Raw genomic sequence first — 25,493 nt, 5'->3', positions numbered from 1 at the left:
CCAAGTACCTTATGCAAGGGTTAACCTCCATCATTCATTCTTTCATCCCTTTCCCTGGTAAACTCTGTCTGTATTTACTCCTGCCTATGACTAACACTTTCAAGAGGGAAGTATCAATACACCTCTTGAATTGCTTCTGACTCTCTCTTTTAGAATTTTCTTGCTATACACTGCCTGCAAAAGCAACCCCAGTGAGTTTTTTTTTTTTTTCCTATTTTTTCACTTGAGCTGCCTTTTTTTTCAGTAAAAAAAAAAAGCCATACAGAACAATTAATTGGTATCAAGAGAATGCATAAGTACCAAGCAAAGTTTGCAATCACCTATTCATGACTTGACAGATGAATGCAGAAATTGATAGAAGGAATATAGGTGGCTATTAAGAGATAATTTAGAAAGGTGCATCTAATAGAGACCACATGGCAAATTGCCTATGTTACATAATGAACATTAATAAAATGCAATAAAAGTTTATTGAAGTGTTAGAAGTAAAGGAACAAAGCTATTGCCACAGGTAAGCATTAGTCCTAACAAAGTTGGTGGATGAGGTAATACTGTTGCCTCACTGCATGCTCAGTGCACAAGATGAATGAATGGCAGACAACACTGACTTCAAATAACAGCATTTTTTTCCAAAATAAATGGTATCACTTCAACCAACAGTGCTTTACCAAACTAAATTAAGACCTCTGATTGTCTTAAACTGAATTTATTAGTGTTTCCTTAGGTTAAAATAAATGTAATGGTCTTGAGGTACTTAAAACATAAGCTATTGTTCACTAAGACTCACCTTTCAGGCCAAATCTGCCTGGCTCCCCACGTTGACCCTTTGGGCCTGGTGGTCCTGGAAGGCCCCGTGGCCCCAGTAGAACCCCTCCACTAGGTCCTGGAGGCCCCACATCACCTGGCTCACCCTGGCTCCCTTTAAGGCCAAAACGGCCTGCAACTCCCTGTTAGGAGAAAAATGTCAACTTAGTGAATATACTTACTGGCTTGCATATACAGCAAACTCTCGCATTTGGTGACTAATTGGTGCCAGAGAAAGTTCACCAAACCGTGACCCGTACATGTCAAAGCAGCGTGAAACTCATTAGTGAAAGTTGGGATGGTGAGAATTTAAGACAAAGTGCGAAACTTGAGGATTGCAAAACTCGGGAGTCTATCCCTCTCACTGTTCCTTTATCTCCAGTTTCCTTTCCGGGCGTTTTATCTCTGCTGTGGTAGACGGTCACTGTTCTTTCCCTAAACCTATCAACACACACAGGGCTCTGTTCTATCACCCACTCTCTTCCTGCTATTCATCAATAATCTTTCCATAACAAACTGTCCTCTCCACTCATACGCTGATTACTCCACTCTGCATTATTCAACTTCTTTCAATAGAAAACCCTCTCAACAGGACTTACAAGATTCCAGACTGGAGGCTGCAGAACACTTAACCTCAGACCTTGCTACCATTTCTGATTGGGGTAAAAGGAACCTTGTGTCCTTCAATGCCTCAAAAACCCAGTTTCTCTACCTATCAACTCAACACAATCTTCCAAACACCTATCCCCTATTTTTTGACAACACCCAGCTGTCACCTTCTTGAACACTAAATATCCTCGGTCTATCTTAGCTCAAAATCTCAACTGGAAACTTCACATCTCTCTTACTAAATCAGCTTCCTTGAGGTTGGGTGTTCTGTATCGTCTCCACCAGTTCTTCTCCCTCGCACAGATGCTTTCAATATATAAGGGCCTTGTCCACCCTCGTATGGAGTATGCATCTCACGTGTGGGGGGGCTCCACTCACGCAGCTCTTCTGGACAGAGTGGAGTCTAAGGCTCTTTGTCTCATCAGCTCTCCTCTTACTGACAGCCTTCTACCTCTTAAATTCTGCCGCCATGTTGCTTCTCTTTCTATCTTCTGTTGATATTTTCATGCTGACTGCTCTTCTGAACTTGCTAACTACATGCCTCCCTCCCTCCCACAGCCCCGCTGCACACAACTTTCTACTCATGCTCATCCCTATACTGTCCAAACCCCTTATGCAAGAGTTAACCAGCATCTCCATTCTTTCATTCCCTTCACTGCTAAACTTTTGGAACAGTCTTCCTTCATCTATATTTCCTCATGCCTATGACTTGACCTCTTTCAAGAAGAGTGTATCAAGACACCTCTCCACCCGAAATTGACCACTCTTTTGGCTACTCTTTACTTTTTACTTTTATGGGAGTGGCGAGTAATGGCTTTTTTTTTTTTTTTTTTTTACTCTTTTTGTTGCCCTTGAGCCGCATCCTTTGATGTAAAAAAAAAAAAAAAAAAAAGTAAATAAATAAAACTGTAGTGATACCTATTCAGAAAATAATAGGAGTGAAAACTTTTATGAAAGGTACAGCTTCCTGTTGTATCATTACCTTGAGTCCTAGTCTGCCTTGTTCTCCGGGTAAACCCCTGAGACCAAAAGGCCCCTCGCGTCCTTTGGCACCTTCATAGTTGATTCCCGGCAATCCAGGCAGGCCTCTGAGGCCTACTGGTCCAGGTGGTCCTGATAGTCCATTAACACCCGGGAACCCTGGCCAATAGAAGAAAACATTGAAAGATCTTGACTAAGAACAAAACAAAGAAAGGGATGTCTAATACAAACATCCCTTTTCCAATCAAGCATATTGGAAAAAATAATAAAAAAACAGTTTAGTTCATGTGGTAACTTTATACTCATTTTAACACATTCTATATTGTAATGCCATAAAACAGCAAAACTATGTCTTCCCATAGTTTAAAAATAAAGAGAATAGCATAATGTGCAGCAGAACTGTAGAAAGAGGGGTCATGCATATGGCACATTTAAAATACCAGTAAGCATGAAAAATTTCATTGCACCAAGCTGTGAAAGACTAGATAAGAAGACTTTATAATATCCCTGCTTATACAAGTGGTGGGTTAATGGAAGTCATCAGTAAAATTGAGGTCACCCACCATTCATGCAAGAAATAATTTTCATGCGAGCTAAGTCGAGAGCCAATGGAAAGAAAGAAATACTCATACCTCAGTTTTCGTCAGATTTCTACGAAGTCAGCTCTTTTGAAATCAGGCACCTTTACTTTATTTTCAGTCACTGATGTTTGAGCTCTAATGTCAACGCGGACTAATTTATCATCGCAAGAACCGAGGTGTTCTCCTACCGTGACATTACTGACTAGGTTATCTTGGTTTTTTATAACAAGGTCTAGTATGTTATTTTGTCGATTTGGTTCAGAAACCATTTGGCTTAGATAATTTTCTTTTAAAAATTCGATCATTCTATGTGACTCGCCTTCTGTACCTGACAGTGTCGCCCAGTTGATATGGGGGAGGTTAAAGTCTCCTAAAATCAGTGAGTCGCTGTTATTAAGTGACTGCCTTAAAACACTGTACATTTCAAGATCGGCATCGAGTGATTGCCCCGGAGGCCTGTGGGTGACAGATATATTTAAATTGACCTTTGCAATGTTTACTCGCACGCACAAATGTTCAACGTTACTGTCTCCTGGTGTTTTGTCAGTGGGTTGCAAATAGCTTTTGACAAAAAGGGCGACACCACCACCTCTACGGTTTACATGATCTTTGTTGAAGAGTCTGTAGCCATCTATGTTGTATTCTGTACTTAAATCAATATTTGTGGTGTCGATAAATATTTCGGTTATAGCAATTACGTCAAAATTTTCTGTCAGAGCAAGACATCTCAGTTCATCAAACTTGTTTCTTAGGCTACGCGCATTGAAACTAAGGACTCTTAGGTTATCTTGAGGCTTGGTAATAGAGGTGGAGGTACTGGTGGGTTCAAGGTTATGAGTTTGTTGCGATGAATGGCGTCTATTTACACGGGTGGGATGGAGGGACGTGGCTGAGTCGTTTTTTGATCGGGTGTCACGTACTGCGTCATTGAGGAGCCTTCCAAATCTGGCTGCCCTGATGGGAGACAGGTGTATTCTGTCCCTGTGGAAGAGTTTACTCTGGCCGTGTAAAAAAAAAGAGAGAGAGAGAGAGAGAGAGAGAGAGAGAGAGAGAGAGAGAGAGATAATGAATATCCATATCGCTGAGATATCCACTCAGGCACTCAGTATCAGCCTCATTTGTGTGAGGAAGAAATGAGGGACACCATGAGCGACTGGCTAGTATTGGTACTGGTACCGAGCAGTCTGGAACCGGTACTGTACCATATAGTTGGTACCGTTAGTACCGGTACTGGTACTGGTACCTGCCCACCCCTATTGTTGAGTAGCGTGGCAGCGTGGGTACTGTATTGTTGTTCAAGTGGCGCGCGGGAAGAACTGAGCGCCGTGTGAGTCCAGTTGCGTAAGACATCTGGTGGCCAATCCATAAAATATCACATATAAGTGAAAAAAATATGTAAATTAAACATTTATTTGGATTTTGGACCCCGCGTTATTTAAAAAACGCGCAAACCAAACTCGCATAAATCGAGTTACCTGTATATTATACAAAAAAAATTGTAATAATACAGTGCTCAAAACACACAGATCGCACACTAGGGCACAAACATATGCGGACATGAGCTCGCGGGTGCTACCTCTGCGAGTGTACAACATGGAATGAGGGAGGTGTCACACTGGGCGTTTTCCTCCAACCATTCAAGCCAGGACCAACCACGGTTGCCCATGCACCTAACCAGGAGCGAGTTGTTGGTTTGAGTAAGCACTCCTGTCCTCCCATCTTTGAAGCCTTGATCATACCCACAACTGCTTCTTCCTTCCATTTAACTGTAGCAACAAGTCCATAATTTGAATAACAGCACCACAAGCCAGAACAGCCCTTACTTTTGCAAATGGCGCCATGTGGATACAGAGTGACTGGTTTGTTTACATTGTGGATACAGGCAACAGACCTTGGTTGAGTGTGACACCAGCTTGCGACCCCATTCCCACTGTTTTTCACTCTGAGTGCTCTGTCTTGCGGTGAACACAGGGAACTCGTGCTCGTTCATGCTCATGCTTGTAAACTACGGGGCACTCGTTAACCGAGGTATTACTGTAACTTGCAGACAGCTAAATAACTACAATAGCTTTAATTTCTACCAGCAGACAGGTCAGTAACTACATTCAAAACTACATTACTGCCCATTTGAGCAAGGTCATGGCCTCACCTTTTTCTCCATCACTTCCATGTCCATAGAAGGTGCCATTGAGTCCCGGCGGCCCTCGGTAACCTGGCTCTCCTGGGAAACCCTTTGGGCCCTGGGGAATATGAGACAAAATAATTAGATGACCAGGGCTATTAGTTTACTTATTTATTTATTAATTTATTTGTTATTTTATGTTTATGTTTACATTTACTGTTTACTCGCTCTGACATATCGTTTACATATACTAGGTATGGTGTCATCAATCATGTTTTCATAATCTTCTTTACTCCATGATGTAGTTTTTGGTGGTACATATGTTACTGCAATCGTCATCCTTTCTCTATTCTTGTTTTCCAAGCTTACACTCACTATCTCTGCTTTTCCTTCTCCAAATTCTACTGATTTTACTAATAACTCTTTCTTTATCATTATCACCACTCCTCCTCCGCCTTTGCCCATTCTATCCTCCCTCCACACATTGTATCTTCCATCTAACTCAATTTGGATGTTTTCTTTTAGTTTAGTTTCAGTTAGGCAAACTATCATGGGATCCCTCTCTTTTAGATAATCTTGCAGCTCTATTTTACTAGAGATCAACCCATCTACATTTGTGTACAGTATTCTTATTCCCCTCTCTGTATCTTTCTTATCTAGTTTTCTCTCCCCTTTCTCTTCTCCCTTATGAACCATTTTTTGATTCAATCCCCTGAAATTCTCCAAAAAAATGTTTCTTTTTCTTCCTCAGATCTTGCGTTATTTTTTACTTTTGTCTCTGCCAGTAATTCATTCCATCTCATCCTTTCTTCTTCATTTCTATTTTTCTTTATATATATATATCCTTACATCCTTCCGTTTTTTTTAGTTTGGTTGTTCTATATAGTATGTCTTCGGTTGCCTTTTGTGATTTTAGTTTTAACGTAACTGGTCTAGTTTTCCCTTCAATAAATGGACCCATTCTATAAATCTCGTCTACTTCCTCCTCAATACTCTGCCTTTCTGCATCATTTAGGTTCTTGAGCAGGTCTTTGACTGATTTCAGTTCCTCTTTATCCCTTTTTGGTTTATATGTTATATTCTTTTCTTTCATCCCAAAAATAACAACACTTCTTTTTTTGTCCGCTACTTCTCTCACTAATTCTTCATTTTTCTTTAAGGCCTTGACTACCTCTTTCTCCACGTCTTCTTTATCCTCTTTCAATTGCTGTTCTATTATTTCTCTTAGGCTTACATTTGCTTTTTCATTCTCCACTCTCCATGTCTTCACCTCTTCTCTAACTCTTTGTTCTTCTTTGTTTACCAATTCCTTCAAGTTTTGATTTTCCTTTCTTACCACTCCCAAACCTTCCTTCATTGATCTTTCGTACTTTGCTACTTTATCCTTTAGCTCCTCATTTTCCTTAAACAATTTCTTCTCATTTTCCTCTAGTGTGTGTGTGTGTGTGTGTGTGCGTGTGTGCATCATGCATATTATAACTCATTTATGACAAAAAATATACAAAAACATCTGTATATAGATTCATATATGCCTTTCATTTTGCAAGTGTCTATATATAGATATCAGTCTGGAATACATCATATGCAAGGAAACTATATACAGACTTGTTTTTTTTTACAACAAAGGATACAACTCAAGGGCACAAAAAAAGTAAACAATAATAAAAAATTTAAAAATCCTGCTACTCGCTGCTCCCAAAAAGAATCCAAAGAGGTGGCCGAAAGAGAGGTCAATTTCGGGAGGAGAGGTGTCCAGATACCCTTCTCTTGAAAGAGCTCAAGTCGTAGGCAGGAGGAAATACAGAAGAAGGAAGATTGTTCCAGAGTTTACCAGCGTGAGGGATGAAAGAGTGAAGATGTTGGTTACCTCTTGCATAAGGGGTTTGGACAGTATAGGGATGAGCATGAGTAGAAAGTCACGTGCACCGGGGCCGCAGGAGGGGGGGAGGCATGCAGTTAGCAAGTTCAGAAGAGCAGTCAACGTGAAAATATCGATAGAAGATAGAGAGGCAACATGGCGGCAGAAATTAAGAGGCAGAAGACTATCAGTAAGAAGAGGAGAGCTGATGAGACAAAGAGCCTTAGACTCCACTCTGTCCAAGAGAGCTGTGTGAGTGGAGCCCCCCACACGCAAGATGCATACTCCATACGGGGGCGGACAATGCCTCTGTATATGGATAGCAACTGTGCAGCAAATTCTTTATATAGACAACTTTTATTTGGTGGTACACCCTTCCTCTCTGCTGCTAGGAATGGGTTAACTTAGCTGATGACTCACTGAAACCTTATTTCAACTCAATGAAAATGTTTAGTTTACCTTGGGCCCAGAATCACCTGGGAAGCCTCGTTCACCTAGTGGTCCAATGTCTCCTGTCTCTCCCTTTGGACCAATAGGACCAGGCAACCCATCATCACCACTTTCACCAGGATTACCTGTAGGACAAATATACCAACATTACAACAGCATGTGCAGAAGTAATTTTTCTTTTGAGGGCCAATTCTAAGACTCTTTGTCTCATCAACCTCTTACTGACAGTCTTCTACCTCTTTAAATTCTGTTGCTATGTTGCCTCTCTCTCTATCTTTTCTTGAAATCTTCATGCTGACTACTCATCTGAACTTGTTAATTGAATGCCTCTCCCCCCCCCCCCCCCCTCCAGCAGTCCCTCTGCACTTGACTTTCTACTCTAGCTCATCCTTATACTGTCACCTTATGCAAGAGTTAAACAGCATCTTCATTCTTTCATCCCTTTCACTGCCAAACTCTGGAACACTCTTTCATTGTCTGTATTTCTTCCTGCCTACATCTGGAACTCTTTCAAGAGGAGAGTATCAAGACACTTCTCCTCCCAAAATTGACCTCTCTTTTGGCCACTTTTCAGAACTCTTTTTATAGGGGCAGTGTTCAGAAGGCTTTTTTTTCTCATTTTGACTTTTTTTGCCCTTGAGAAAAAATAATGCTGTATTCTGAACAGTAAGAATTTCTTCATTGTCCATTCAACTTTCTGTTAAATTTATAACCTTAAACAATTCATCATCATCAATATTATCATTTTCAGTGACCCTGTAACCTGCAAAATCAGGGTGGGATATCAAGAAGGCTCTTTCACAATTCTGATAAAGTATTAATGCCAAAAATAGTTGAGTGGGATACCTGGTCCTTTACCTCAACCTTCTTTAGTAGGAAATGTGGTATACTTTAACTTACCTAGGATGCCCATAAAGCCACGCTCTCCCTTGGGACCAATGATGCCATTCCTGCCTGGAGAACCCTCACTGCCAAGAGGTCCATCCCTGCCTTTGTCACCCTGAAGCCCAACAATGCCTGCAAATCCTGCATCCCCTCGCATGCCCTTGCTGCCTCTGGGTCCTGGTAGGCCTGCTGACCCTGGGGGACCTCGTTGGCCAGGAAGACCAGAAAAGCCCTGACGCCCTGGTCTGCCAGCAACCCCAGGTCGACCTTTGATGCTGTCACCAATCTCTCCCTTGGTACCCTGAAGAGAGACACAACATTCAGCTACACACATCAATAACTTATACATAAATTAAGAAATTTCTCAACCAAAGGATCATCATAACAGAGCTTTGAATCTATCCCAAGTCTCTTTAACCACCAACTTTAAAGTAAAAGAAAAGCATGCTGATGGTTCCTGAACATCAGTAACAGTACTCTTTATACTTGTGTAGAAGTTGAGATCTTTAAGTAAATTTTTCAAGGCCAAGTTTAGAGGTGTTACATCAACATTATTTTCCTAGAGGGTTAAATTTATTTCTCAGTTATACAGTTCTGAGGTGCTGACTTACATGATATTATCTCTAATACGAGTGTATATGCAGTAATAATCTGTTTTACCTTGCGGCCTGAGAATCCCGCATCTCCCGGGGCTCCTTTTGGTCCTCTTATGCCAGGAGAGCCAGGTAGACCAAAGTAGCCCTTGCTCCCAGGGATGCCGTCAAGTCCACGCTCACCCTTCTCTCCTGCTCGACCTGGTACTCCTGAAGGACCCGGCAATCCACTGATGCCATCCTCACCTTCCTCACCTTTGATGCCTTTGAGCCCCTGTTGTGCAGCATTAGTTGTAATATTTCAATGCCTAAAGTACTGCAGAATGAACGTGTATCAGCACTTTTGCAGATGTATAATATTGTAATGTTTGCAGTTCTGCTGAATGAATATGTATCAGCACTGTTGTACCTATGTAATGATCGGCATGCCTACAATTCTGTTGAATGAACATGGGTCAGCCCTGTTGTAAGACTATGAATTTTTTGCCATACAGTAATTACTGATGCTAAAAACTGGTGCAGGAAAATCATCAAATTTGTGTAACCTAGGTTTAAAAAACACTGGCAGATTTGATAACTGGAGTTAATTTTTGTTGATACATGCATGGGATTTACTGATAAAAAAAAAAAAAAAAAAAAAAAAGCCATTATTTTCCATTCATTATCTAACATTTTGGTGTTTCAACATTTACAAATATATACTCTTTTATGTTGTTTTGGAATGCAATCTCCACTATTTTCACATTTACATTTTAAAACAGGTGCCACACTTTAGTCTGACTGCCAGCTGGTGGTACAATCTAACTTACAATATCTTTGGTAAAAACTTAATTTAGTTGTGACAGTAGTCTATGGTTGTGATTATGGCAGTGGCGCTATGATGGGATGCAGACTAACAGGAAGGCAGTATGACTGTGTGGGAACTGAGAACCCTCGCCCCTTTGCTCTCTCCTTCTCCTCTTATCTAGTTGCTTTCTCTCACTGTGAACTCTTCTTCACATTGTATTTCATCTTCACCATCATCAGTTTTTATAAAAATGAGCTTACGTTTTACAGACATGTCTGTCGATTATGTATTATTATGCTTAGCTACACCATAAGTGGAGAAGGGAAGGGGAAGGGGATTGTCAGGAGATAACGATTCACTTGTCACCCATACTGCTTAGAATCCCGCTGACGTTGAGGGGCATAGCAGGATGAAGAGATGAGAAATACCTCTACATTTTCTAATTTCTCTGTACGTAGTTAGTTTATGCCTACTGTGGCAGTAACTTTAGTAGTGAGACATACTTGAATTTTGCACAGTGTGATCAAGCTGCCACTCACAAGATAACACTGAACATAGTCACAGGCTGAGCTGTGTTTATTTCCACTTCTTAAGCACATTTAACCAAATCCAGACTTATCAATGCATGTACACTTGACCCTCAATTTCTCAGCTTTTGGATTTCCTGGACAACATCCAGGGTTCAGCAATTGTCAGACATATGTCTGGTCAAGTCCAGGAACAAAAACAGGATCCAGGTATAAAAAAATGGGTTCTGCTAAGTCTGGCAGTTGCCGGACATATGCATGGCCAAGTCCAGGTATCGAAACAAAAGTCTGGCCATTCAACAGATTCCTTCACCTGGCCAATGTCTGCAACACTTGCTACTTGCTGAGTAGGCGTGTGTTGTTGTATGATCATGTTCCCTCCACAACAGGGCAGCACTAATTCACTAAGCTGCAAATTCTTGTTCGGAGTTGTTCAATTCCTCTAATTTTATTTATGAACACTTTAATATGTTGACTAACTTGTATTAAAACCACTTTAAGATATCTAAAAAAAAAAAAAAAAAAAAAATAATCATTTCACTATATAAATCAACCTATATTAAGCACCTTATTATACATGTTATTTCTTATTTTTTTAGTGTTCAACCATTTTTTGCCAAATTACAGTCTTCTAGAGGCAATAGCAAGGCCACACTAAACAAAAACGGCAAAGTGTCTGGAGTTCGTCAAAATCGCTCTCGACAGGGTTTACGTTTTGAGTTCTAGCGACGAAACTACTGGGAGTAGGGAAATGTTATGCACCATATTGGAAAGCACATTGGCAGGGCTAAATCATTTGCTAAATAAGTTTTTTTGAAATCCTCAAAACATTTGTGGGTTTCAATTATGGGAACTCAAAAATAGTTTTTTTTCCGAGTCGTTTTTTGCGAATCTATTCGATATTTGACCCTTTTGAGTCGGCTTTCAAGCCCGGTTGCTTATTAAAAAATATAGCCCTTTCATTTTGCCGTCGATTGATACCCAAAACTTTACTGTAGCCCTAGAAATGAGGGAGTTATGGCGATTCGCACCACAGCGGTTGATTTTCCAAAATTCGCGGCTTAATGACAAAGGCGCCACACAATCAAAAGAGTAAGCCATCCATTACTTGAGATGTCACTGGTCCAGGAAATCAAGGGTCGAGTGCACCACTTTTTTGGAGCTTTAACTCTGGAAGGTGTAATTTTACTTTGTGACTGAAAAATGTAGATTCTCAAGAACTTGCATGAAAATTCTTTTAATGAGAAATGTGACAGAGTATGTGCATAGCAAGAAGGCACAGCAGTATGCCTGATAAAACATGATGTAACCCAGATTTTTATGGTAATATTAAATTTTTATATCTTGTGGGGCATGAGTGGAGAAAAACTGGTGGTGGAGGGCCAACCGTAATAATGTATGTACCATTACTGTCTTCTTTCTCTAGTTCCTTGACACTCTTCTTCCTTCTCCTTTGTTGTTTTACTTGCAACAATAAACTATCAATCAATCATCACACCCCACAGCATATATATATTTTTTGGGAGACAGGACAGAGCCCTGTGGGACACCACCGTTAATAGGTTTAGGGGAAGAACAGTGACCATCTACCACAGCAGAGATAGAACAGCCTAAAAGGAAACTGGAGATAATGATACAGAAAGAGGGACATAATCTGTAGGGAAGTAGGAAAGTGCAAAAAATTATCATAAGTAACATGACAAGAGATCTATAAAACTGTGAAAATGGTACAAGACTATAGAAATATGATACTTACATATAATCCTGAAATGCCATTATCACCTGGGTCTCCCTTTCTGCCAACCCGTCCAACGTCGCCCGGCAAACCTGGGTAACCCTTGGGACCTTGATCACCTCTGAGGGAAAAGCCAATATCTCCCTTTCGACCAGGTAGACCAACATCACCAGTTATACCTCTGTAGCCCTTTTCTCCTTTCATACCTGAGGAACAGGTCGTAGAGGAAGAGTCAGTATAGCTTGCACCATATGGCCAGGCACCATCTGTCCATGATTCATGTCTGCCTCTCTGTATCTGTGTCTGTAGCATAGTCTTTAGAAAGCATGGAATATGTTTTTCAGTTTGACTGAACTTTTTAGGCTGAGAGGTATTGAAGGGAAAAGTAGTGTTGCAATTACTGTTGTAACTACAGCCTTGGTATGATCAGTGGATGCTTCCCAGCCTTTTCCTTAGTGTTAATTTTTTTACAAACACAGACACAAGACACATTGTGGATCATGGAGAAACAAGCCTGGGAAAAGATTTCATTACTTTCATGCAATTCTTCATTCTAGGGCTGGACAGAAACACTTTCTTGTTGTTAAAGATGAGATTTGTTTTTAGTCAAATATCACCTCTTTTTTTTCTGTTTGGATATGAAACACATCTCTGTGCTACTAAAATTCTTTTCCGCGCACTAAAATTCCCAAACTTGAGAAATATAACAAAGGAAAATAAGGCTGTTAGCATCAAATACCCAGACCAAGTTTAAGTAATGGCATCAAGCTACTCGACACGAGGAATCGAGTGGACCAAATCCAGCCGTTTTTGCCACTATTCGGTTCTACAATTACTTCCACAACATCGTCTCCCGAGTCTCCAAAATCCACAGCTAAGTGGCAGATTAGATTTGGCCAATTCTATTTTTGTCTTAGCTTGAGATAGTATGTAATTCATGTTCCTTTTTTTTTTTTTTTTTTTTTTTTACGTGATAGCCTATTGCGCCGGTACGCTTTCTTCAGGGACCTGGTGGTCGGCCCAAGCCCATCATAGTGCAGGCAAGTGTTTATAGTGGCGCCATGCATTCTTGGCTCATGCTGCCCCCCCAGAGCTCATTCTTGAATGACTTGGACAGTTCTTCTAGAGTCCAGGTTGATGGGTGGTCTTTAGGACAGCATGTGGGTAGTCTTAGGCCACTCGGCAGTGACTGAAAAATCCCAGGTGGTAGCAATGGATTCAAACTCGCATCGTCCAGAAGACAGTAAATGCAGGGCCCGCAAGCTAAACACTCAGCCACCACCTCCCCTTGATTTTAATTGGTGATCAACATTAGCCTCTTAGGTTGAGGTTAATTTCCCAAATGTATATATGTGGATTCACTTAGCTTTGTGTCAGGACAGGTAAGGGAGGGAAGGAGGGAAGACACATCTGCACTCAACAAGAGCCAACAGCCACATGCAAACATTAAGGAGGAGCATACGATATTCCTAAATTCCATCACAGCTTATCATGAAAGATGATCTGGGAGACACTGACATAAACAATATGTAATAGTTCTACCATAAAGGAGGTAATGTAACACCAACCTTTGGATCCATTAACTCCCTTTGCTTCAGTAAGCCAGCTGCCCGCAACAATCACGATGCCTGCCTCACCTACATCTCCAGGTTCACCCTTCGTACCATTATTTCCTCTGCAATATACAGTCTGCTTTAGTTTCTAATTCTATGTTCTGTGTGTTAAAGGTCCAAATGGCTGTCTAAATTTCTCTTGAAAAGTTTTCACATGCAATATAAAAATATTCTTGTGGAGCCACAGTAGGAAATGATGTCACAGAATGTAACTTTTGCCAACCCCTAAACCTTAAATTAAATACTGATATACATATATTAAATCTCAGTCTTTCATTTTGTCAACCACCATTACATATGTACTAAATATAAATAATGAGACAAGAATAACTGCAGTCCAGAAAATAATGACCATTTATTTCCAGTATATATTTTTTTACAGGAAGAAAGTAGCTTAAGGAGAGGAAGTTCACTAAGTGCTGCTCCTATGAAAAGAATAGCTGGAATGGCCAACAGAAAGGGTCAACTTTGAACTTTGAAACTGTCTTGATACTCCTTTGTTAAAACAGTGTGAGTGTATGCATGACTGATGGTTCATTTATGTTCTGCCTCCTGGGTGAGTGAATGACTGATGGTTCATTTATGTTCTGCCTCCTGGGTGAGTGAATGACTGATGGTTCATTTATGTTCTGCCTCCTGGGTGAGTGAATGACTGATGGTTCATTTATGTTCTGCCTCCTGGGTGAGTGAATGACTGATGGTTCATTTATGTTCTGCCTCCTGGGTGAGTGAATGACTGATGGTTCATTTATGTTCTGCCTCCTGGGTGAGTGAATGACTGATGGTTCATTTATGTTCTGCCTCCTGGGTGAGTGAATGACTGATGGTTCATTTATGTTCTGCCTCCTGAGTGAGTGAATGACTGATGGTTCATTTATGTTCTGCCTCCTGAGTGAGTGAATGACTGATGGTTCATTTATATTCTGCCTCCTGGGTGAGTGAATGACTGATGGTTCATTTATGTTCTGCCTCCTGGGTGAGTGAATGACTGATGGTTCATTTATGTTCTGCCTCCTGACTGAGTGAATGACTGATGGTTCATTTATGTTCTGCCTCCTGACTGAGTGAATGACTGATGGTTCATTTATGTTCTGCCTCCTGAGTGTATGCATGACTGCTAAACTTTTGGCCAGCTCTACAATACATTAATGTCTGAGTACTGGTAGCTATGAAATAGACTAAAGAGTAAAGCTGAGCACATGGAACTCCTGAAAAAAAAAAAAACATAGGGGAAACACTTACGGGATTCCTGGCAAGCCATTCTCTGATTGTCCTGGGTCACCAATTCTACCAGGGAAGCCATTTATTCCTGGTTCTCCTCTATCCCCAAATTGTCCCTGGTGAAATAAGCATACACACTAACTGGCATTCCAGAGTTGGTTTTAGGTAAAAGTAATACATGCAACTGCTTGGGGCCCCAAGCTACTTATGATTAGCAAAGTAATAAATCTAATCATACTTGGTACATTAAGATTATCCTATGGAAATGCTTCGACAGATGGAATTATACAGGAGGCCCCAGAACATAAACCTGCTGAGAATTTCTACCAAAGACTAGAAATAGCATATCTACCATACAAGGGATTATTATATTAGTGATTAAAAATTGAAATTACTATTCATATATTCTTTTTGTTACTTTAACACTACTATCCACATCTATAGTTCACAGTTCAACCATGAACTTTCTTTGATGACTTTATGCTTACTTTGTCAACAAAGGGAACAAACTTCATGAAGTAGTGATAAAAAGTTCTGTGTTTCAACTCAAACATTTTTTTTTTTTTTTTTATGAACTGGTAACTTGTAAGCATGATCATATAAGCTGAAAAGAGGTACACAGTGCAAACTGCAAGGAGAGTAAGCCCTTTAACTGACTTTCAGGAAGGAACACCAAGGCATTACATCCAATATTAAAAATTGATACATGGAGATGTATAAATGAAAGCAAACGATGTTGTTTACAGTAGTTGATTTTGTTTTATGACAATATTACCTAGAGGAAACAACATTTTGTTAACAGGTTTGCTTCAAACTATGTTGCTTTATTAAATAATAATATAAAAGGTGTCATACAAAAAGTTATCATTTCTTCTTGTATGTTTGCATGGTTCAACAAATCTGACTCATTAAATAGGTTCTTAAATAAAGGACTCACTATAACATTAAAAAAATGCATTCAAGACAGAAAAAAAGAGGATATGAAGGATGAAGAGGAGTAAGATGCATAGTTTCATAAGTTAGATTACTTCTCCGCCACTCACAGGTGTGCCTTGTAAGCCATCTCGTCCATCAAATCCTCTGTCTCCTTGCTCGCCCTTCCAACCTTTGAACCCTGGGTAGCCGTCACTACCCTGCCGGCCCTTGGTCAAGGCCCCAGGTATCAAATCACCTCGCTCACCCTTCCTTCCTTGCCTGCCATTGAACCCTGTCCACCACCAACAAAGTAAAACTTTAGTAATATAAATAATAATCATTTTTTTACTAGACATTCTTTTCACATGAAAAAGAAGCATCTAAGAGAGAAATAGAAGGATAAAAATATACTCCAGGATACACGATGGTTAACAGAGACTGCAAGTGTAGTTACCTTACTCATAATAGCTCTTACGAACTATACTTTGTTAGTTTTTGCATGACATTAATACAACTTGGGGTTTAATAAGTTCAACTACTAATGAAAAAGTGTATATGATTTGATTTTTTAAAGGTCATATTTTTTTGCCACATTATCTAAAAACACATTTATAACTATTCAATCTTCTTATCTTTCAGTGTGTATATTCATAGTTAGCCTAAGTAACATAAAACATGTTTTTATCTACATTTTCTCCCTTTAAACAACAGTTCTTTAAGTATTTCTTGATCTGCATGGTATGAATGCTGCTGTCTTACATCTTTATTCCCCTTTGGGTCAAGTCTACCTTAGGGTAAAGTGCTTCAGGACCTTATTCAGGTTCTAGCACAGATTACTTTCCATGAGAAATTATTTGTTTTACACTGAAACACCATTTCTGATGACGATTATTTTATGGTTTCTCTTGTGATTTCTTTTCTCAATTGTCTGTATAGTACATATTTTTTAATTAATTTGTTTACACATGTTTCTCCATCTATTTTATCAATCTCCTTGGAAAGCCTTATTTTAAATGAGACAAATCAAATTAATACATAATTGACTTCTTTGTAAAATGTGATGGAAGAGCAAGGGGATAAAAAACCATCATGAAGAGAAGTCAAAGGTATGAGTAAAGATGAACCACTCCCTCTGTGCCAATCAGAGGAACTGAAACATAGAGTAACCTTGCTATGCAACCAATCCAGGAAAAAATCCACATAATAAAAAAAAAGTGAATAAAATAAATAAGAATATAATACAACACAAGCATGATCTCATCTTTTGCTCCCTGCAGGCAAGAAACAAGAAAAGACTCACCCCGACCACCTGGCGCCCCATCAAGACCCCTCAAGCCCGGCAGCCCAACACTTCCACTGATACCCTTTGGGCCCCTCGGACCCACCAGCCCAGGTGGGCCTGGCTGCCCCGGTATTCCAGCTGGACCTGGATTACCAGGATCTCCCTTCTCGCACGGGGTCCCTGAAAGGCATGAAAATAAGAAATAAATAGTCTGCAATTTGCAACATATTATTAGCCCTATATTCTGAAATAAGAATTTTGTGATAAAAATTTTGAATACATATGCAAATCTCAATAATCATTCAATCAACAGTACCTACCAGCAAGATCTTTCACCCTGAAATCCAATGAGTGGAGATATGAACTCAATACACAGGAAAAGCACCAAATAGCAAGGTTCGTGTAAACCTTACAACTTTTACTGTATCTACACTCTTAACTTCACAATTAGGTCTCACCTGTCTACCTCTTCCATATAGCTTATGTATCTCTTTTCAGGTTGTTTGATTAATTTATTTTACTAATCTTAATTAATGCGAAAGTAACGACGAAACAAAGGCTTTGTTCTGAAGTTAACATTGACAGGTAAATAGATAGTTTGTGCCCATAACTGGGCACAATAACAGAAAACCTTATTCCCGATAACCGATAACTGATAATGGAAAACCTTATCGGTGATAACCGATATTCGTTAACTTGAGACAAATATAGGCGATAACCGATAACCGATACCCGATATAAATCCACAATTCTGATACTAGCTAGCAATAAGTTCGATGGGCAAAAACGATACTATATTGATATTTCAAATAAAAAAACATAGTTGAATTCAAATTTTCATTATCTGTATTTTTGAAAACTTACAAAACCTGAAAACCACACGTTGACACGTACCTATGGACGGTAATACTAGAAACACCTGAACTGGTGTTGTGTTATTTGGCGTCCCCAACGTCAAAAGCTGGCGCTTTTGTTTACAAACACTGGTCTCTCGTGAACTGCGCATGCTCAGACCAGCAAGCATAGACCTGTACAGTCTCACAAAGCTTTTTAACCATAATTAAGAGTTGCTGGAAGGCTGACTCAGACATACAGTACCACTACCACCATCCCCGCTGTTTCTAGAGCAACACTTTGTACAAGTTGTATTTATATGTACAGAGTGTCATTCTAGACGAGGATGGTGGTACTGTTTGTCTGATTCAGCCTTCCAGCAACTCTTCTGAACTTGCTAACTGCATGCCTTACCCCCTCCCGCGGCCTCGCCGCACGCGACTTTCTACTCAAGCTCATCCCTTTACTGTGCAAATCCCTTACGCACGAGTTAACCAGCATCTTCACTCTTTCATCCCCCACGCTGGTAAACTCTGGAACAATCTTCCTTCATCTGTATTTCCTCCTGCCTATGCCTACAGCGATAAGTGATAACTGGTAATGGAAAACCTTATCGGTGATAACCGATATTCGTTAACACGTCTGCTGCGATTGGCACGGATTTGGTTTTCACTGTTAGCCTGGTTACATATACTTCCAGGTCTTTCTCTGTCTCTGTGGTGGATAGTGGTGTGTTTCCCATGTGGTATTGGTATGCTGGATATTCCCTACCAAGGTGCATGACTTTATGTTTTTCTTCATTGAATTGTAGCAGCCACTTTTTGTTCCATTCCTGTAGCTTGGTGATGTCTGACTGTAGGAAATCCGCAATCAAGGGGTTAACTGGAGACACAAATATAGGCGATAACCGATACCCGATATAAATCCACGATTCCGATACTAGCTAGCAATAAGTCCGATAGGCGAAAACGATACTATATTGATATTTCAAATAAAAAAAACATAGATGAATTCAAATTTTCATTATCTGTATTTTAGAAAACTTACAAAACCTGAAAACCACACATTGACACGGCTTGACCTGTGGAGTCCCATGTGTATTTACCTAGTTGTACAATGTGCTTACCTAGTATACAGGTGGCAAGCTACACTTATTGGGTTCCATCTCCAAATCGCAGTTTATAAAGCTTATCTTTGAAAACAAGTCTCAGTTGATTACTTTAGGTAGTGAATCCACTACCCTGGTAAATAGGAAGCAAGGGAGAAACTGCAATGTAGCTACTCATCTGTCCATCCTGTTCCACATGCACTCACTCTCAGCAGGGATGCAGGTGTCCCCCATTATTCCCTTCCGGCCAGGGAAGCCATCCCGGCCATCAGGTCCTGCAGTTCCTGGCACTCCAGGGCGACCACTGAGACCTTTAGGTCCCTTGGGGCCAACAATGTTAACTCCTTGACCAGGGAACCCTTTTGGACCTGAAAACAATAATGAATGTTAAAAGAGGACCTGAAAAAGGTTCTCATTTCTTTATTCTATTTTGTATACCCCCCCAAAATTTCATTAACTTTTAATATTTAATAAATAAAAAAAATTCTTATCACTTTCCAAGTTAAAAATTATTCAGTCATTTTCTTTTATTTTCTCTGTGACTTTTTCACACTCCTATTCTTTCACTGTTCTATTGGTGGTTTAGTGAGGGTAAGGGCAGTCTTCATCACACACCTTGAAGTCCTGGAAAGCCCACATCTCCTGGCAGGCCCGGAATGCCAGGTCGGCCTGGGAACCCATCAGCTCCTTTCACACCAATGCCGGGATCACCAGGAAGACCCTTTATTCCTGGAATGCCTGGTGGTCCTCTGCGGCCCCGGGGTCCAGGGCGACCAAACAAACCAGGGAATCCTGAAAATGAATGACAGACTGACACAACACATACAAGACTTTCTATTCTACTCAAGATAATCCGTATGTTATCCACCTACCATATACAAGAGTTAACCTATATCTTCTTTCAACCCTTTCACAAGTAAACTCTAGAAGTGCCTTCCCTCATCAGTATTTCTTCCTTCATATGATCTGAACATGTTCAAGCGCAGAGCATCAAGATACATTGAACCAAAATTGATCTTCGTCTCTTGGAGGCATACTGTATTTACTCCTTGGGATAGCAAGTTGTGGACTCTCTTTTGTTTTGTCTTGTCCATAGTCTGCCTCCTATATCATAAAAAAAAATATATGTCACCATTGATACTCCCTTTATGGTAGGCATGAGGGCCAATTCTTGTATTAATAAAGAAAGCTAAGAGTCAGAGTAATGATACCGACACTACATTTATATTTCATTTAATTTGAAGCACCTACAATGGCCTACCAATAGTTGTGCCGAGCTCTTACAGAAATGAGGTCTATATGTATATATCACTTGCCTGCCAGTCATCACAGGGGTTGGAGAGACAAGATCTCTCCTCCTGTTTTCCCTCTGGACTTTTTACTACCCTGCACTCCTCGTTTACTTGTTTGTTTTGCCATGTTCAATTTTTATTGTGTTGTGTTAAAGTTAGATTCTTCAGGTTGAAACTAAAAATAGTAAGTTTATGAAGTGTGCAGTGTGATTTTCAAAAGCATAAAGTACGTTAAAGATTTTCGTGTCAAAATCATGTCGTCTCAATTCCTCGTAGCAATGCATTTAGACAGAGAATAAAGTGTAAAGAATGTTGGAACTTCTCATTCATGAATAAAAATGTAATATCACCATAATACAATGGCTTAGTCAGACCTTACTTACAGTGTACTTAAGTACTTAAGAGTATACAGTACAGTTTTGGTTAGTACCCTACTACAAGAAGGACACTGCTAAATTCAAAAGTAATAACTCTAGAAAATTAACTATTGGTATATTAAATCCAACGCTAGTGATGCTAGTTGTTCTTTATGGTTCCCATACTCTCACAGTAACGGCCAACCCAGTAGCTTCAGGTTTCTTCCTGACGTGCTAGGGAAACGACAGGCTGTCATGCTCTGCTCGTTGGTTTGGGGTGGAGCTGTTTGTTCAGGTGTGGGAAACCCAAGGTTAGTGATAAAGAGTGTAGTGAACATTGGGTGTGGATCACCACCCAGGCTTATTCATGGTTTCCTTATCAGGCAGTGGTTTTAGCGTTATAAAATTTAATCTTATATGCTGTGTCCAATGCCTCTCAAGGGCAAAAAGGAAGACATGATTCAGGTGTGTAACTTGCCAAAGAGCTGTGTGTCTACACCCTCATTGGCAATTCTGTATGAGGCTGAGGTACATTGTATTGTTCCAGGACTTCCCCTAAGACCTATATCCTTTTTTTTCTTAAGGTGCTGCCTATACCACTGGTAGGCTGTCTTGAGGGGCCTCTTGGGTGACCCCAGCCTGTTAGTGGCGCAGGCAAATTGTAATTATAGTGGCTGCCATGATGTACGACTCTTCATTGACCCCCCCAGTGCTCTTATTGAACAAATTCACTGAAGTTATAAAAGATGAATATATCTTATTAATGTTCAATTACGAGGGCCATTGTATATTCAAAATCAATTTATTGAACAAAACTCAAAATTGGCCTTAATTCCTACTATACAGGATTACCTACTATACAGGAGTTATAACAGAAATGACTGGCAACACCTTTAGAGATAGCCCACTGGGCCTGAGAGGACATGAGATATATGCTAAAGATATCAGTTGTTAAGTTTTTAGAGTGTATTTTTCTTAAAACATTCAGAAGAGTGAGGCCTAATGGTCAGTGTGCAGACACGGAGTCCAGAACGACCTGGGTTCACATCCTGCCTGTTGCTACAAGCTGATAATTTTCAGCCGCCAAGTGTCCTGTAATTACCCACATGCTGTCCTGAAGACCACCTATCAACCCAGACTCTAAATTCTCTCTAAAAGAGGATCAAAGACGAGTTCCAGGGGGCAGCATGAACTAAACAGGATGGCGCCGCTATAAAACTTGCCTGTAACATGACAGGCTGGGGCTGACCACCAGGTCCCACCAAGAAACCCTACAGAGACCATAGGTGGAATGTAAAAAATAAAAAAATAAAAAAATAAAAATATTCTTGGTAACTACACTTTGTAGTGGTCATTTCTACAGCAAAGTGATTTTGTTTTCAGCTCTTTGTAATCTGTCTTCAAAGTAGAAAGCCTAAAGTCCCTTCACCAACTTTATTTCAATGAAGCTCTGTATTTCGATTTTTATTTTTTTTTTTTATATTTTTTTTATAATTTCCAAATTTTGGGTTTCAGAGACCCATGTTTAGTGAAATTGCTATTAGAACAGAAGGTTAATGTTTTAGGGTTAAATACCTCCATCTTGGTTGACCTATTTTAAATTTTAAGGTAGGTTAACAAGTTGATTTCTTATGCAATAAATCTTTTATGAAAAGACTGTTATAGCTTCATGTTTTCTATTTCAAAATGCCTCCTCAAAGGAAAACTGAGAATGTTTCAAAATACTTTATGACCTTATGAATATAAATTAATCCTAATTATGGTACTGAAAATTAATGATGTCTTGAATGGGAAATGCTTGAGATAATTTTTTTCAGAAGTAAGGGAAGCTGCTCAAGCTCAAGAGGAAAAAAAATTAAACACTGTTCCTACACAGTGTAAATAAATAAATTCAGACTGAACCAAATTCACTTTCACCAACCATCATAAAAATCATAAGAATGGAATAAGATCATTCCTTCAATAGTTTAGTGTAACACCATTAATCAATTTAAAAATAAACTTGGCAACCACTTTCTCCACCTTAATATACAGTAAGGCAGAGGTGGAATGTGTTGGTGGCTGTTTAATGTCATTTTGCTTAGGTTTAGAGACAGACCACCTATAGTCTGGACCGTAGACAGACCACCTAGTCTGGACCATAGGCTCTGTGTGGTCTAAACATCCATTAACTCATATATAAGACTGGCACATTCTGACTCTTTTTTTTCCATTCTTTTCTGCACTTTCTCTATATCTCTTTGTGCCTTTCTCTATTTTTTTGCTTTCAATTGTCGTTATGCTATCCATTCTTCATGGTAGGGTTTTATTAACTTCAGACTTATTTTCAATTCTTTGCATGAAAGGGAAATATCTTTTTCAATAATGTGCAGCTGTTTACAACTGTGTGTTTCCAAACTCATACTATCTTTGTATCTTTAAGTTATCTATTTCCAAGGTTATTGTTTCTATTCTTTCTTGTACACACCAGTTACAAAACTACAGTATTTAAAGTTAAAATTTAATTGAAAAAATGTGCTTGAGTCATGTACAAAGCCTACATCATTTATTTTTTCAGCTTAAGAAACACCTACCATCATCTCCATCATCTCCCTTCTCTGAGCGTCCTGCGGTGCCGGGTGATCCATCTTCCCCTCGAAGTCCTGGGAGGCCTGGAGAGCCACGTAGGCCCACTCCTCCAGGTCGACCATCAAAGCCATCTTCACCAGGATCACCTGGAGGACCAGAGGCCCCTTGGGGTCCAGGAGGCCCTCGATAAACAATGGTGTCACTGGGGTCGGGGATCCCCGGGGGGCCAGCATCACCTACTGGACCTGGTCGGCCATTATAGCCAACCTCTCCTTGGTCACCCTGAAGTAAGTATAGTAAACTCTATTTAACAAAAAAAAAAAAAAAATATATATATATATATATATATATATATATATATATATATATATATATATATATATATATATATATATATATATATATATATATTGGCTGAGCAAAATCTTTCTCAGTAGGCTATCCTCTGTATTAGCAGTGTCGTCACTCTCTATGCTCAAATCAGATAACGTTAGCCCTAGTTCCTCAAGATTACTTAATAGGTACGAGGAGACAATTTTCTCGAGTTCCCGTCCTATTGCACTTTCACTAAGTCGTGTACTAGGTAGTCGAGTGCGGGCGGGTAATACGCGTGACGTTGAGGTCAGAGGGCGGGAGAGTGCATGCCGGCAGGAAATCGACTCATCGGAGTCAGTGTCACTGCTTGCGGCCATGGTGAGAGCAGATCAGAGACTCACACTGTCTCACAGAGTAACCGAACTAACTCTCGGGCAGAGTTCCCAATGAGTGAATTACAAAAATGAGCAAAAAGTAGCTAAATTTGGCGTAAAAATAGCAAGGCTGTTACAACCGCCTCCGGTCCTCGTCCAGTAAAGTGGATATAGCTGCCTCCGGTCCTTTAGGGGTTAAACTGTTTCTGTGTGTGTGTGTGTGTGTGTGTGTGTGTGTGTGTGTGTGTTTAAAAAAATCACACCACAATACCTTGAATCCCTTAGGTCCAGGGAAGCCAGCAATGCCAGGTGCCCCCTTGAAGCCTTTTGGTCCACGTGGCCCCACCCTTCCTTGACGTCCAAGCTTGCCTTTATCACCCAGTGGTCCCCTTTGGCCTTTGAAGCCTTTCTCTCCGGCATTACCTTTCTCACCCTTGTCCCCTTCATCACCAGTTATACCGTATGGCCCTTGGTCTCCCTTGTCACCAGACTCTCCAACAATACTCTGCACAGGTATAGGTTCCCTGGGGGAGAGAGTAATCATTAGAGGAAGACACTGAAATGAGCAAATTAACAATAACAGAGTAACTTTGCTCCTCTACACTTAAATTCCATTCAGGGTCATTGATAGGGGTAGGATTTTGGGACTTTAGCCCTTATTCTTTTTACTCTAGCCCAAAAAAACAAGAATGGATTTGGAGCATTTTTTTTTTTTACTATATATGAGGCACTCAACAGTGAAAAACAAATACAGAAAACACAGAAGCATTGCTTCTAAAAAAAAAAAAAAAAAAAGAGAAGATCTTAACTAAGTATTACAAAATGGCCAGAGGTATTTTGATACTTGAGTCCCGTTCACACTGTGCCGACTCTGGGCCACGACAACCCAGCAACTTCTGCATTTGACAAGTCGGCTCCCACTCTCCAACAATTTTTTGGCGTCTTGGTGTCGGCTACCATGATTGCTGACTGTTTGAGATATTCGGCCAACTAGTTGGCAGAATGTCTGCGACATGCTACCAACTAGTCTCAAGACGAGTCTCAACGGTCAATTTTTTAAATGGCACCATGTCGATGATTGGCCGACAGTCGCAGACGGTCTTGACGACAGTCTTCCAGTTACTGAATTTTATCAGCTTGACCATTCAGATAATAAAATACTGTACGGAACAAATACAGTTCCGTATTAGTTCAAAACGGAACGATACATTTCATTCTCGAATACAGAGCGATTCTGTATTTTAAGGAACGGCAAGGCTGCCGCCAAGACAGTCGCGAAAACCGTCAAGACCGTCGGCCAAGACCAATGTTAACAGACGTAAGTAGACTTGTGCCTTTATGATGATCAGCATCTTTCATGGAAGCAAAGTCTGCATCAGTCCATTTTGGAGCATTGCAATCAGGAAATGTCATTGGTCCTTCATAGTTTCCAATTTGAACACATCTTTCACAACCATTCTATCCTGAATGAGAGACAATGCATTTCAAGAATTGACATGCAGGAGCATCACACACAAAGGAGTGAATAATAACTGAATACCCTGCACTTCTGTATTCATAACCATCTTTTAAGAATATAATTTATGTTAAAAAGTCCTCAAGATAAGCTGTCACATCGTTAGGCTTTATGTTACCCCAATGCCAATGGGAAATGTTTTTGAAGTAATCTGCATACTTCTCTCT

General features: G+C 40.1%; 1 protein-coding gene across 1 annotated transcript in view; it reads right to left on the bottom strand.

The window, feature by feature from the left end:
* Nucleotides 1–25,493, bottom strand: part of LOC126984226 (collagen alpha-1(IV) chain-like) — a 58,360-nt gene that overhangs the window by 16,034 nt on the left and 16,833 nt on the right. Inside the window, exons 6-20 of the mRNA XM_050837775.1 lie at nucleotides 24,082–24,334; nucleotides 23,127–23,403; nucleotides 19,521–19,697; nucleotides 19,112–19,273; nucleotides 16,982–17,143; nucleotides 15,810–15,973; nucleotides 14,788–14,882; nucleotides 13,501–13,607; nucleotides 11,954–12,138; nucleotides 8,951–9,157; nucleotides 8,306–8,591; nucleotides 7,415–7,530; nucleotides 5,125–5,215; nucleotides 2,396–2,553; nucleotides 788–947 (exon numbers count right to left, since the gene is read on the bottom strand). Coding sequence (XP_050693732.1) covers nucleotides 788–947; nucleotides 2,396–2,553; nucleotides 5,125–5,215; nucleotides 7,415–7,530; nucleotides 8,306–8,591; nucleotides 8,951–9,157; nucleotides 11,954–12,138; nucleotides 13,501–13,607; nucleotides 14,788–14,882; nucleotides 15,810–15,973; nucleotides 16,982–17,143; nucleotides 19,112–19,273; nucleotides 19,521–19,697; nucleotides 23,127–23,403; nucleotides 24,082–24,334 — 2,600 coding nt within the window. The remainder of the gene's footprint in view (nucleotides 1–787; nucleotides 948–2,395; nucleotides 2,554–5,124; nucleotides 5,216–7,414; nucleotides 7,531–8,305; nucleotides 8,592–8,950; nucleotides 9,158–11,953; nucleotides 12,139–13,500; nucleotides 13,608–14,787; nucleotides 14,883–15,809; nucleotides 15,974–16,981; nucleotides 17,144–19,111; nucleotides 19,274–19,520; nucleotides 19,698–23,126; nucleotides 23,404–24,081; nucleotides 24,335–25,493) is intronic.

The sequence above is a fragment of the Eriocheir sinensis genome, chromosome 56 (assembly GCF_024679095.1).
Source record: "Eriocheir sinensis breed Jianghai 21 chromosome 56, ASM2467909v1, whole genome shotgun sequence".
NCBI classification, from domain to species: Eukaryota; Metazoa; Arthropoda; class Malacostraca; order Decapoda; family Varunidae; genus Eriocheir; species Eriocheir sinensis.
This window is presented reverse-complemented; position numbering and strand designations above follow the sequence as displayed.